Source organism: Pelodiscus sinensis, chromosome 4 (assembly GCF_049634645.1).
Source record: "Pelodiscus sinensis isolate JC-2024 chromosome 4, ASM4963464v1, whole genome shotgun sequence".
NCBI classification, from domain to species: Eukaryota; Metazoa; Chordata; order Testudines; family Trionychidae; genus Pelodiscus; species Pelodiscus sinensis.
In genome coordinates, this window is record NC_134714.1 from 123,303,842 (window position 1) to 123,318,602 (window position 14,761).

The following is a 14,761-nucleotide window of genomic DNA, read 5'->3' on the forward strand; positions in this document are numbered from 1 at the left end:
AAGAAGCCTTCTTTTCTGATGCTTTATTGTAAATTTACTTGCGCAAGAACGCAACTGCAGTGTAGACTAGCCTTACCGTTACAAAGGTTTTCCTAATATCAGTATACATCACCTATGCCAAATCCTGTCAGACATTTGCATTACTGTTTGTCCTGATATGTAGAGAAACATCACAGCTGGCATTTTAGTTGCTTTCCCTGAGAAATTTAGAAATATCTGTTTAACTGGACAGTCAAAAGAAAATGTACAGTCTTTTCTTTTTTAAAAAAATGAATCTTGGCCTTTGTGTCCAATTTTCTGTAAAATCCTCATAAGGAGTTTGAAAATGTAGATATCCACAGATGGTTCCTGAGAAGAGTAGAGTGGAGATGGATACAAAATTTGTATCCGCATAGGCTTCTGACAGAGAGAGCCCGGCCTGCAGCTGTGAGGAACCATGACACAGACCCTCCACCTCTCCGGGGCAGGGAGGGGGGAGGGAGAGGTATGAGAGCAGCCCCCTGCTATATCCCTATCCCACCCAGGCTACCCACCTGGGCAAGGGCAAACACAGGGTCTGCAGCACCAGGCAGGCCCCCCACAGGTGCCCATGCAGCTCTCCCTAACTGGTGGTGGGAGGGGTATCTTGGAGCCTCAGCCTGGCTGCCCAGTATAGAACCCTGCAAATCTGTGGATACGGATACCTCCTACAGAACAAAGGTAGACGCACCCTCTACTTGTTTGCATGGCAGAATGGGCAGCTGCCATTAGATAGCCTGTTTTTTTCCCCGTGTATGATACACCAACCACTGTTCCCCTCCAGGGAAGCCAATTGCAGATGAGGGGCATGAAGATGAGTTAGTCTGTGTACTTTAAATTATGCCCAGGCAGAATCTCTGGTTCCATGATGCCCAGCCAAGTTCCCATGACAGTTCCCCCTCTTCTTTGGCTGTTTGGACCCTAGTGCAGCATCCTGCTTGCAGTGAAACAGGACCAATAGGAGGCTTTAGATGTCTGTTTTCATTTTACTCTGTGAGCACCTTTCCTGAGACTCACCTTGTGCCAGCACTGATTATTGTCGAATTTCCCAGCGTAGCTGCCATTAGTGCAAAAATGCTGATGTATTTATCCCCTTCCAAGTCGCTGGGCGGCTGGATTGCCTGCTCCGTAAAGGTGTTTCCTTCTGCACCTTCAAACGTTATGTACTGTGCTCCCAGTCTCTGCCACAAGAGGCTCACCCTATCCAGGTACCAGCTTCTTGCAGCATCATTGGTCACATTCAGCTGAACGGAAAACTGCCCTTTCCACTTGATAAGCAGAGGAGTCTGTGATACAGCAAGGGTATTACAAGCCTGGGGTTGAATCATTATACACTTACTAATTCCAGAGCATCTGCAATTACACTAGCTACAATGGAACTGTGAAAGCGCTCAGTCCTTGTACAGTAGGACAAACTCATCCGTAGGTGAGGTTAGAAAGATGTTCTTCCCCATGCTAAAATACGCCATGCTATTATTCTACATTGCCTTTCATTTAGATAGCACTGAGCTTTCATTTTCTTCTGAAGACAATGGATTAGGGCATTGTTAGAAATAGGATTCTGGTTGAATACTGGTTGGGCATCCCTTAAAGCCATGATGTCCAACACACCAGACACTGGCCACATGTGGCTATTTGGCTGGTTGAGTGTGGCTAATTTGCTATAGCTGTAGCCACCATAGTGGCTACTGCTTCAGAACTGGTTGGACACCCTGGCCCTAAAGTGCTGTGGGGAAAGCATGACTTGGTGACACAAGAGAACAAACAGAGCTGTGTTGCTGGTGAAAGCATCTGAAATCATGAGGATGAACTGGCTTTGGATCAATCCCTATGTGCCTACACTTCTCTCCAGTCCAGGCTATTGGCAGCAAACCTGAAAACTCCTATAATTGAACAATTAAACTCACAATAAACATGTTTTTAAAATTATGAAACACTAGATTTATCTGGTGTTGTTCGTGTCCTTAACTCAATTAACTTCTGATTTTTGGAAAATAAAATTAAAATGTCCATGCTTCATTTAAATTATTACTCTGGGGTGGGGCTGGGGACGAGGGGTTCAGTAGGCAGGCTGCCCTGGGGAGAGAGGACTACTCTAGCCCTCCTTCATTGCAGCAGCTTGGGGACAGGTGAGAAGTGCCTCTCCATGGCCACTACAGCTCCAATGGGAACAGCTGGGGGAGAGGTGCATGTCCCCCAGCTGGGGCAGGTCAAGGTTCAACTGTCCCCCTGTGCTCCCCATCTAGAGTGAGGAATTCAGGAAACTGTGCACTTTCCCCTCATTCCCTGAGGAAGGGGACCAGCCAGTAATTTTCTTATACCAATCAGAGGACAGGAGGAGAACTTCAGCCTCCCCCCCTTCCTACCTCTCTAAAGTGTACTTGGGGGGTGGGAGGCTCAGGGCTGGGGCAGTCCCAGCCGGAGATGGGGGCGAGCCACTAGCCAGCCCCTTTTACCTGTCTAGTGATTTTGTTTCTTTACTGAATGGTTTTATGAGAAGCAATCCCATTCTAGGGGCCTCCCATTGACCTGACACAACCAAACCTTGACCTTGCTTTAAGTTATGATAGGAGGAAGCTGCCTACCAAATTTGGTGGGCCTAGGTCTTACCATTTAGGAGAAATTCTTGAATAGTCAGTCAGACAGACAGACTCTCTAAAATATATAGCAGATGTTCAATGAAAAGAGCATTGCAAAATATTTTTCATATTTAACTTTTTTTTAAATGTTAAGATAGCCCTCTCTCTCTCTGACCAAAAAATAATCTGCATTGCTCCTGTAGGTAATGGTTCATTATTGTAGAGTTTGGAAACCGAGTTGCAGTGGTGCTGGAACAATTTTCAGGGTGGAGGAGCTGAGTTATGCCCCGCCCCCCTTACACCTCATCATGCCCCTCCAATGGCTGCTAACTCCCCTACTGGACCAACTAGATACCATTCGCTTCAATAGCCTCTGGTCCATCTAGTCCTGGAGAGTTGGCAACCATAGACCCTTGTCGCCCAGGCTGGGGCCACAGCAGAGGGCAGCTGCTAAATCCCAGGCTAAGGCCAGGTACAGAGCCCTGGGATAGTGGTAGGACCCTGGGTGGCACCAGAGCCTCTAGGACTGGTGGCCTGGACCTTACAGTCAGCAGGCTGCAGAGCCTAAAGGGGCAGGGCTGGCAGATGACAGGACCTTGACAGCCTGCAAAGCCTGTAAGGGCATGGACAACAGCACCATGGGGGATGGTGAAGCCAGTGGGGCTGGCAGGACCCAATGGGGGCTGCTGGGAGGCTGGGACCTGGAGCTGACAAAGCTGTTGGTGGTTTGGAAGGAGGGGTGGCCCCGGGCGTGGGGCTGCAGGGTGCAAAATATGGGGGTGCTGCGTACCCCCTGTACCCTACTTCCCATCCTTATGCTGCATGTGTAATCTGAGAGCGTGGACTTTTGTCCCGATCTACTGACTGGTCCTTGTAAGAGGCCAGAGATTGCTCAGTTGCCAGCTTCAGGCCTTCCTCCATGAAATAAAGTGGAAGAGGCTCAAGCTTTTATCACTCATGGCCCAAGAGAGGTTGGCTACAAATAGCCTTGTTTGTAGAGGCTGGGTACTGAGTTATGGGGACTGCTTATTTATCATACAGTTGCTCATGAACGCTCTTCTAATTTAGAACTGAAAGAGGAAAAGGGGGGAGGAGTTTATAGGCTTCTCTCAGGAAAGAGGGAAAGATACAGATAAAACTAATTGGCCCCCAAATTGACCTGTCACTTTTAAATCCACTTACAATGCACATTTAAAAATATTTCATAACTTACTCAATGTAGTAACATATCTCAGTGGCACAAGAGTACTGCTATGAAATCGAGCCCCTATCAGAAGAGATTTCACTTTTTACTATAACACACACACAAAAATCTGTCTCCTCAGGAGTTATTTTTGTTAATATACAACTTAAGTGGGTAATATTTTTTAGTGACACATTCTATTAACTGATCCATTATATTGATTTACTCATATTACATTTTACAGTTCTGAGATTGGATCACCAATATCTAAGCACCGCTTAGTCTAGTCTACTGCATTGATTGTATATTACTGCCTGAAGAGTGTTTAACAAGCCAAGCATTTCTTACATCTATTGGCTAATTCAGAGTTCAGATGGTCTAGATTTATGTGATTGGATCAGAAAAGCAATATAGGTTTGTACCGCATGGCTGTCGAATTTTGACTGGAGGCTCAGCCAGTAATTTTCTTTGCCCTCTTGCAGAGACATCAGAAATAGCTGGGAGTTAATGCTTGTATAGGGAGTCAGAGTTATGGAAAACTTCAGAGATGTAATTAATGAGAGGTCTCTGGTGTGTCTCAGAGCACGCATCTTCCTGCTAGCCATGGGCAAGTGCATCTGGTCCTGGAGGGAAGGAAGAATAAAGTGCACTCTTTGTCAATAATTTGAACATAAGTCATCAGTGTAACTTGCAACCGATGGCCAAAGAATTCAAGTAGCACGTACAGGTTGAACCTCTCTAGTCTGGCACACTCTGGTCAGGCAACATCTGTGGTCCAGCATGATTTTAGGTAGCCGGATGTCCATTTATCATGGGTGTGGCCAAGTTTCACATGGTCCCATAAAGTTTGTTTACAGCCACCAGTCCTGGCTCTCAGTGCTCTGTGCTATTATTTATCTCTAATTTACCCCTAAATGTCTTCTAACAGCCCAGTAAGCAGTGGAAGTGCTGGTAATGCTGCTGGACAATACTGACTTCCCATAATCTGGCAAATTCTCTGGTTCAGCACCAGTCAGAACTCGAGGGTGCCGAACTAGAGAGGTTCAACCTGTAGAAGCTCCAGCTGACACTGGGGATCCCATTGTGCTGAGCCCTGCATGTACAGTGAATGAGAGACAAACACTGCTCGGAATACCTTACACGCTATATGGACAAGATAGAAAAAATAAGGGACTGATTTTACAGTTTGGGAACAGAAGTAAAGACGGATGAAGAGGCAGATTCTCAAAAGAGCTGAGCTCTCACTTAAATCACCTAAATAATGACTGAGAACTGCATTTTTGACAGGCATTCAGACACCTCAAATGAGAGCTGAGCTCTTGAAATTCTGGCCATAAAAATCTTGCCCAAGGTCACACGGGGAGTCTGTGGCAGAGTTGAGACCTGAACCCAGCTCTCCCAAAGCCCAGTTTAGTAGCTGAACCACAAGAACATCCTTCCTCTCAAATGAAATAGCCTTCGTTATCCCATAAAAAACAATAACCACAACCCACAAACAATTCAGGAGCTCATTATGGGTAAGCCTATACTGCAACCAGAGGTGTGATTACAGCTTGGATAGGCATCCCTGCTTGTACATACTGGCCTACATACTGGCATGAGTCCACCCAGAACACGGGGTAAGTCCTTGTGTTCCTACTTGCTGTGCTGCTGAATCTTAACTACTGCTTTTAGGCCATTGACTGCAGTGTACACGTACCCTAAATGAAAAGCAACTATTATTATTCTTAAGATTAGATTTATACATAAAAGTATATACAACACTTAACCCACTCTTTAACGTGATCATTACGTGACATGCAAATTACCAGAACCAAAAATGATAAAAAGTTTGAAAACCTCAAAATATTTTTCATTTTTCAGGTTTCAATTTTTTTGTTTATTCTTTGTTTTTTAATTGTCTCCTTTCCCCTTTTTGCTCTCTTCCCCCCATCATTTTGTCACTAAAACAGCAGGTGGTGGAAAGAAGGGGGGGGGGGGAGAAGCCAAAACTGAAAGTCTGTCATTTTCATTTTTTTCCCCATAGAAAATCCATGAGGTTTCTTGTTTTTGTACAAATTGATTTTCCAATTTAAAAAATTATTTGAAAGCTTTTATCCAGCTCTATTGTATGCCATAGAGATGGGACAGCCAGCCACAAGAGAACATCCAAACCATATCAAATCCTCTCCCATTCTCCTGCATGCAACCTTTTCAAGGGTTTATAAGTTTCATTGCGTTCAACCATCAATCAAACCATGCGCTGGTCACCACTTCTTACCTTTAGGGGTGGGACCTTTTGGGGGTGGAAGAGGTAGCCCTCTCTGCCCTATCTCCTAAAGTAGATCTCTGGAGGCATCAGGTTTCTACATCAAAAATGGCCCATTTCCTGCTCCAGAGCAGCAAATCCCCCTTTACCTTTATGCTGGACTTTCCTAAGCAGCTCCCCAGTTTGCCCACCCCGGCATGAATACACATACCTCACCGGAAAGTAACATTGTGGAATGTTCGCTGAGTGCAATTAGTCCATCCCCGAGATTATGTCTTTTCAGCCTGTTGTAGAAAGACCTTAATCCTCGCTCAGTTTTAGCAGCAGAATCCGCTGCTTTGAAATGCCTCCAGACTGGAAACCTGCATCGGGGGAGATTTAAAAAAAAAAAAGGAGGCTTACTTGATCATACCAGATATTTATTACGTCTAGTCTCTCCCAGCTGGGCACTATAGTGTATAGTCTAAATCCAACTGGAGCATCAGGTGAGTAGTGAATGCAGAAAGAAGGGGAATAGTCAACCCTGGTGAACAGGACTTTTGCATCCTAGCTTTTGAACCAATTGATTAATGGAGATGTTATTGAACGTCAGTAGAAATGGAAATGTTTTCATTACGTCTCTTGCTTAGCATTCACCGGGGGAACAGGGGGGCGATGGGATTGGATGGCACAAGGTAATGGGATCCAAAGTTTTTGTTACTGGTGGAAACCCACTCCAGTTTGATAGGGACCAAGGGTCGCTGCCATTGGATTGGCGTTTGGTGCCCTCTGGAACGGGAAGATTTTTCTCTTACCCTAGTATGTCAGTGTTTGGCAGCCTCCTCTCCTGCTCTGAGAGCTGGCTCCCCACTTCTTGGTGGGCAGACGTGAGGTTTGGACTGATGCACACCATGTACTGTAGGGGGACCATATCTATACTGGAAGGGCTCTCAAGACAGAAGTGCTTGTTGCTCTCCACTGAGAGGGAGATGGGGATGTCTGGTGCAACTGTCACTGTCACCCCTTTGGAGACAAGAGGAAGCATTAAAGTCAGGGAACATCCCCATCTCAGATACCCTCCCTCCCCTCCTCCCCTCTGACACCCAAACACCCCAATTCTCCCCTCATGAACCCTCGGTTCTCTTCTAAAATATTCTGGAATCCCCAAGATTTGCCTCAAGTTTCCTCCTCTTTTTGCCTGTGGCTGTACAAATGAACATCCTGACAGAAATCACGGACTAAAGAGGAACTCTCCAAATTACCCCCAGGCTGGTCACCATGGTGCCTTGTACCTAGAGTGCACTGCACTCTGGATTTGCCCACAGGTCCGAAGAAGAGGAGATGGAATAAAGTACAGTCAGTTGTGAAATCAAGGTCATGGGGGCTGTATGCATTTTAAGTCACCAGCCATCTCAAGCAGACTGACCTTCCCAGCCAGTGAAGGGGAAATGAATTACTACCAGGAGAATGGCAATCACAACATGAACATCATCTTGCTAGCACTAATTAACATCTCAGAGGGGTAGCTGTTTTAGTATGCAACTTTAAAAACAACGAGCAGTCCTGTGGCACTTTAGAGTCTAACGTATTCATTAGGTCATACATTTTTGTGGGTAAAACCCACTTCATCAGATAAGTTGGAATACAAATTACAGAATCCAGGGCATATATATCAGCAAAAGAAGTTACCTGTCAACTGTAGGGCCAGTATTAATAAAGCTAATTAAGTCAGGCTGGATGTGTCTCATTCATAGCATGTAATGTGGAAACATGAATATCAAAAGGCAGGGAAGTTGCCTTTGTAGAACATAAATTAATTCCTCTAGCACTGATTAGTTTTTCCTGTATCCAAAGATGCCCATTAATGGAGAGCACCAAGAGCCAGCCATCACTGTCTTGTCCACAACTGCAGTTACTGGCCTCGCACCACATAAGTCAGAGAGCTCCAAGTTCAAAGTGTTTTCACTTTAAATAACTTTCGTAAAACATCTCAACTTTTTTACTCTTTCAGCATGTGACAGTGTGGTTGGATGCTTAGAGGTGTAGCAGACCCCATGAAGGGCACACAGGGAAGGACCAAAGAAAATTCTCCAAACTAGCCCTAAACTTTGCCTTAAAGTCGATACAATGTATCCGTTACTAGTTCTCTGAAAGTCTCCATGGAAACAAAACTGCATTGTTCACTGTAAAAGTAGGTAAAACTTTCTTTTATTAAAGTATTCTGACAAAATGTGTGTCTGGGGAGAAGAGGAAATAGATTAGCCCAGAGGTGGTGCTAGCCCATAGGGGGTCCTACATAGGAATATTTTGGGGGTCCCCCACAACACATAATAAAAAAGTGAGCTGTTGCCGTAGTCCACAGTGCCCCTTGAAGTCCCAGCACTCCCTCCGCCTCTGCCCCCGCAACTGAAATCCTTATCTGTGGTGTCCCCCTGAATCGCCAGCACACACACATCCTGCTGATGCCCCAGTCTTTACCCCCTCTCACCTCCCAAGCCATGATAAAAAGGTCATGCGAGACTGTGTCAAATGTCTTACTAAAGTCTGGTATATCACATCCACCACTTCTCCCTTATCCACAAGACTTGATATCCTATTAAAGAAAGCTATTGGATTGGTTTGACATGATTTGTTCTTTAGAAATCCATACTGGTTGTTACCTATCACCTTATTTTCTTCCAGATGTTTGCAGATGAATTCCTTATTAACTTGCTCCATTATCTTCCCTGGCACAGAAGTAAAACTGACTGGTCTGTAGTTTCCTGGGTTGTTCTTATTTCCTTTTTTAGACATGGGCACTATATTTGCCCTTTTCCAGTCTTCTGGAATCTCTCCTGACTTACATGATTTTTCAAAGATGATAGCTAAAGGCTGAGATACCTCCTCTATCAGCCAGCTCCTTGAGTATTCTAGGATGCATTTCATCAGGAACTTACAGACATCTAACTTTCCTAAGTAATTTTTAACTTGTTCTTTTATTTTAACTTCTTAACCTACCCCATTTCCACTAGCATTCACTACATTAGGCATCCTGTGACCATCCATCTTCCTGGTGAAAACCAAAACAAAGAAGTCATTAAGCACCTCTGCCATTTCCAAGGTTCCTGTTATTGTTTCTCCCTTTTCACTGAGGAATGGGCATACCCTGTCCTTGGTCTTCCTCTTCCTGCTAATATACTTATAGAACATCTTCTTGTTACCCTTCATGCCTTTAGCTAGATTTAGCTCTTTTTGTGTCTTTGCCTTTCTAATCTTGCCCCTGCATACCTGTGTTGTCTGCTTATATTCATCCTTTGTAATTTGACCTAGTTTCCACTTTTTATATGACACCTTTTTGATTTTTAGATCATATAAGATCTCCCAGTTGATCCAAGGCGGTATCCTGCCATACTTTTTATCTTTCCTACATAGTGTCCTGCTGTGTTAGTTTCCCAACAGATGTCTGGATAGTTGAAGTCTCCCATGTGAAGCTAAACCTCCTCTTCACCCTTCTTTTATCTCCCTGATTCTTGCATGAGAGCACAATGCAGGGCTGTTTTTGGCCATGACTTTATTGGGGATTGTCATGAACAGGGGGAGGGCTGACCGGCACCCGGTGACTAAGGGGTTAACACAGGTACCTAGCAAAGGTGTTGACCAGGGGGCTGGGAGAGCCAACTGAAATAGAGGGTTAAAATTTGAATTGGATATAGGTTCCCTGTGGCAGAGTAACACCAGGAGTTGAGAGACACAGAATGATTTAAACCCAGGCAGGACTACACATGCCTCTCCCCCCGCTCCTCACCCCAGAATTCAGGGCATGGGAGCGGACTGAACCAGGGCCAGCCCGACGCATTCTGGTGCCCTGGGCTACGCCCCCGGGTGTGCGGCGCATGCCCAGGCCTGCCCTTGGGGAGCGGGCCCACCCCCCTAGGGAGCGCAGGCCCACCTCTGGGGTTCATGGCGCATGCACGGGCCTGCCTACGGCTGCTGGCGCGCAGCCCGGGGCCCGCCCCCGGGCCACATGGTGCAAGCGTGGCCCAGTCCACACGCACGCGCCGGGCCGTGTAGGGCCCCGCGGCCGTGGGGGGAAAGGACGTTGCTGGCCGGCTCCGCGGGGATGCGGGCGGGCCGGCGCTGTGGGAGCCATGCACGCGGCACCTGATGGCAGCTGTAAGGGATGCCGCACACCCCTTACAGCTGCCATCAGGCGCCCCCCATCGGTTGGCGCCCTGGGCAGCTGCCCGGCTCACCCATGCCTCAGTCCGGCCCTGGACTGAACAAAGAGAAAATTAGAAGTGAGTACCAGGGAATGCGAGTCCAGTTGCATTCAGGGTAATTTTTCTTTATTTTGTGGTTTAGTTTGAACTGCTCTGTGTGAATCTATGCTAGCCTTCCCCATTTACTACCATCTAAAATTTGTGCTGAGACTTTTTTCTCTGGTTTTTAATTTGTTTTCCTTAGTTGCTCTGTACATCTGGCAACGAAGTATGCTTTATCAAGTTTCTCTTTTGTTTTGTAATAAAAATCATTTGTTTTAAGGTGGTGATTTGATTTTTGTGTCCTGGAAAGTCTGTCTGTATGTATCTGCATGCCTCTGACTGAGGAGTCAGCTACCAGGGACTGCAGCTTGTTTTTCTTTTTTCTTTTTCAAGCTCTTTTGGGGCAAAAGAGCTTGGAGTATCCTTGAGGTGGTTTCAAGTGTTCATCCCTGGTTTTTTTAAGGATCAAAAGCACTTGATGGGGCAGCAAATTCTCCCAAATCTGTGTATTAGGATTTCGGGGGGAAGGTTTTGTAACCAGTGCCTGTAGAGGCAAGGGTTTGAAGCTCTCTTATGGGCTCCCACCTTCTGCATTCGGAGTGCCAGAGTGGGGAACAGCTTTGATAGAGACCTTTACATTAAAAAAGTAACCCTTTTTTATAATTTCACAAAAATATTTTTGTTTGGATTGGTTTTTTGTTTTGTTTTGTTACAAAAAAGTACATTATTTGACTTCTTGACAGGGCTGGAGGGTTAACAAAACTATGGATGAGACAGCATAGTCATTGGTAAGAAATGAAAGAAACATGAAGAATTTGAAGAACAGTAGAATTCAAAGGCCTCCAACTAAGGCCAGAGCTTCCATGTGCTAGATGTATATATTCAGAACAACATATTATCTGTCTTATAACTTCTCCAGGGAGAAGACCACATTTGAGAAAAAGGAAGCACTACTTTCTCTCAGTTTACAGCTGGGGAAGTGAGGCACACAGAGATAAAGTGATATGCCCAAGACCAGACAAAAAGCCTGTGGCAGGGCTAGAATCTGAACCAAGATCTCCTGAATCTCAATGTCTTAATCCTGAGACCACACTTCCTCTCCAACCTAGCTAGAACAAGTACAGTAAAAATCAAAATCTGACTGACACTCCCCCCCAAAAAAATTCTGCATCAGAACGGAGCTTTCCTTGTTGGGGGAAAAAGAAATATATAGCTATATGTAATATACAGTTATCAGGCTCTTGAATTGTCGTGTAAGCAGCAAACTATCTATAATATTCCTAGGCAAGCAATTTCTTTTGTCCTCATTCTATTCAGCCTAAGCCAAAAAAGACACAAACCAAAAGTCATTATGTTACACGTTGGATTTCACTAAAACATTCCACTGCTCAGATACCGGGCCCCCATAAATCCATTTCCCATGACAGATTTATAGTTCATGCCTGAAAGTTGTGTTTACAGATCAAACATGACCCTTTCAGTCTTTGAAGCCTGGCCACGATTTGATCCGGCTCTAACTCAAGGCTCTTAGTGTACAAGCCCTGATCAAGTGTTCTACATCTGGGTCTTGATCCTGCTTCTGATGAAGCCAATGGTAAAAGTTCTATTGACTTCAGAGGTCCAGGGACAGGCCTCTAGTTTCTATATGACGTTTTGACTTCTAATCAGCTCCATAAACATTCATGCAAATACATGTGCTATCTGAATGGGGGGGGGGAGGGGAACACGACATCCTGCCATAAAACTGCCAGGAGGAAAGCCCTGTGTTGCCTCCTTAACATTCTGAGGGTACTTTTGTTAAACATACAGAAGGCTGTGGGTGTGTAAAATAGGGATGTAAAATCCTGTGTAACTGGTTAACTGGTTAAACATGAAGCTTATTTCAGGTTTAATTGGTTAACCAATTAAGGGGGGGCACTCCAGCTCAACAGCCTGGAGCACACCCCCTTGCAACAGCCAGGGTGAAGCAGCCCCAACCTGCGGCTCCCTGGGCCCGCTGCGGACAGGGGCTACTCTGGATGCCCGGAGCATCCACAGCAATTGGGGAGCTGCTCCAGTCCCCACCAGTTAACCAGAACTGGTAAGTATCACCCACGAAGGGCGATGCTTTCCGGTTAACCTTTCACATCCCTACTGTAAAAACCACCTCACTAACTCCCAAACAAATCCCAAATCCAGGATCCACATTTCACACTCTTATATTTGCCACATTTCTAACCCCAAAGGTTAAAAAAAAAAAATCAAGCCAACTACAGTAATGAGATTGGCTTTAAAATCATGGTATTATAAACCACTGGGGGTGGGGAAGGTTTCTGCCTTTTTTGTTTCACAGTTATTAGGTTTGCACTCTGGGTATGTTTCAAGTTCTCTCTGCAGTCCTGAGGGCTAGGCACTTTTATTTTTGTAAAGGAACGCTGAAATGCACATGTACTCACCTGATTCTAGGAGTTGGGTCTTTCAGAAAAGCACCAATTACCATGAGAGTCATACAAAACAGAGCTGGCAACACAGTATAAGTTCATTATATTAGATTCAGCCTTTGACTGTGTGTCCATAATAGGAACCACCCCCTATGCTTCTAGGCTGGCTACCTAGATCTTGGGAGTGGGGACATAGAAGTAGACAGGGCTGTTTGTCTGCTTACTCCCTTCCTCAAGCAGCTGAGTTGGGAGTGGGTGATGCCTTGGCTCTCCTGTCTCTCCAACTTGCCAGCCAGAGGAGGTGAGCCAGCATGCCAAATCGGGCAGAGAGAATTTGCTGATTCTATTGGCCAGCAGTGCACTGTACAGCTGCCTGTCTTCTAGGAGCAGAAACATGGGCAGCAGATAACATAGGTAAGGAGAGGCATTGCCTTCCCAAAACTGCCTACACTCCCCAACGGCTGCCCAGCTAGGGTTGCCAGATACCTTCACAAAAAATCCCAAACAGGCAAGAAAAAATTGATTAAGGGAAAAAAAAAAAAGAGGTTGCTGCACCTTTAAATTACTACACTCTTCGCTCTCCCTCCGCCCCTCCGGCCCTCCCCCCCGCAGATGAAAACAGCCGTCCGAGGAGAACAAAAAATACCAGACATGTAACATGTCCGGTATTCACTGTTGTTGTTTTTTTAACCAGACAGAAGGCCAAAATACCAAACTGCCCAGGCAAAAACAAGACACCTGACAACCCTATGCCCAGGAGGGCAGGGGCTACAGCAAGGGTATGTCTACACTACAGAGTTAGTTCGAACTAACGGACATTAGTTCGAACTAACTTTCATAGGCACTACACTAGCGCTCCGCTAGTTCGAACTTAATTCGAACTAGCGGAGCGCTTAGTTCGAACTAGGAAAACCTCATTTTACGAGGATTAAGCCTAGTTCGAACTAGCTAGTTCGAATTAAGGGCTGTGTAGCCCCTTAATTCGAACTAGTGGGAGGCTAGCCCTCCCCAGGTTTCCCTGGTGGCCACTCTGGCCAACACCAGGGAAACTCTATTGCCCTCCTCCTGTCCCCAGACTCCTTAAAGGGGCACAGGCTGGCTATAGTGCCCGTGCGAGGTGCAAGCCTGCCAGCACCCAGCCAGCAGACCCTGCACCTGGCATGGCTCGAGCCAGACACCCGATGCCCCCCAGCACTCCCCCTCTTCCCGGGACCAGGCTGGCGGCTCCCGGGAGCTTGCCCGGGACCGCAAGAGGCGGGCACCCGCCTGGGCTAGTGCGGACATTGTGGACGTCGTCCACGATCTCCGCACTAGGCACAGGAAAGTGGCCGGCTAGGGCAGGAGAGCTGCCAGCCTGGCCACCCAGGAGCAGGTGTGCATGAAAATCAAGGGGGTCCACTGAGACCCCCAACCCTGAGCCCTGAGCTTACAATGGCCGTCCTGGGTCAGACCAAAGGTCCATCTAGCCCAGTAGCCTGTCTGCTGACAGCGGCCAACCCTAGGGACCTTGGAGGGGATGGACCAAAGACAGTGACCAAGCCATTTGTCTCGTGCCATCCCTCTCCAGCCTTCCACAAACCTTGGGCAGGGACACCACTCCTACCCCCTGGCTAATACCACTCCATGGACCCAACCTCCATGACTTGATCTCACGTCCCTTTAAACTCTGTTCTAGTTGTAGCCTTCACAGCCTCCTGCAGCAAGGAGTTCCACAGGTTGACTCTTTGCTTTGTGAAGAACAACTTTCTGTTACTAGTTTGAAGCCTGCTACCCATTCCTTTCCTTTGGTGTTCTCTAGTCCTTCTTTATGGGAACTAATGAAGAACTTTTCTGTATGCACCCTCTCCACCCAACTCCTGCTTTTAGAGACCTCTATCCTGTCCCCCCTCCGTCTCCTCTTTTCTAAGCTGAAAAGTCCCAGTCTCTTTAGCCTCTCTTCATATGGGACCTGTTCCCAACCCCTGATCATTTTAGTTGCCCTCCCCTCTCCCACCCTCTCTCTTCCCCTCTCCCACCTCCTTTTCCCAGTCTCCCCCAGTTTTGTTCAATAAAGACAGATTCCATTTTTGAACACAATTGTCCTTTATTTTGTA

The 14,761-nt window shown here is 46.3% G+C and overlaps 1 protein-coding gene across 1 annotated transcript in view; it reads right to left on the bottom strand.

The window, feature by feature from the left end:
* LOC102449468 (SITS-binding protein-like) overlaps positions 1 to 14,761 on the bottom strand; it is a 67,100-nt gene that overhangs the window by 34,179 nt on the left and 18,160 nt on the right. The window contains exons 3-6 of the mRNA XM_014577823.3: positions 6,823 to 7,030; positions 6,240 to 6,390; positions 4,203 to 4,403; positions 1,036 to 1,304 (exon numbers count right to left, since the gene is read on the bottom strand). Coding sequence (XP_014433309.2) covers positions 1,036 to 1,304; positions 4,203 to 4,403; positions 6,240 to 6,390; positions 6,823 to 7,030 — 829 coding nt within the window. The remainder of the gene's footprint in view (positions 1 to 1,035; positions 1,305 to 4,202; positions 4,404 to 6,239; positions 6,391 to 6,822; positions 7,031 to 14,761) is intronic.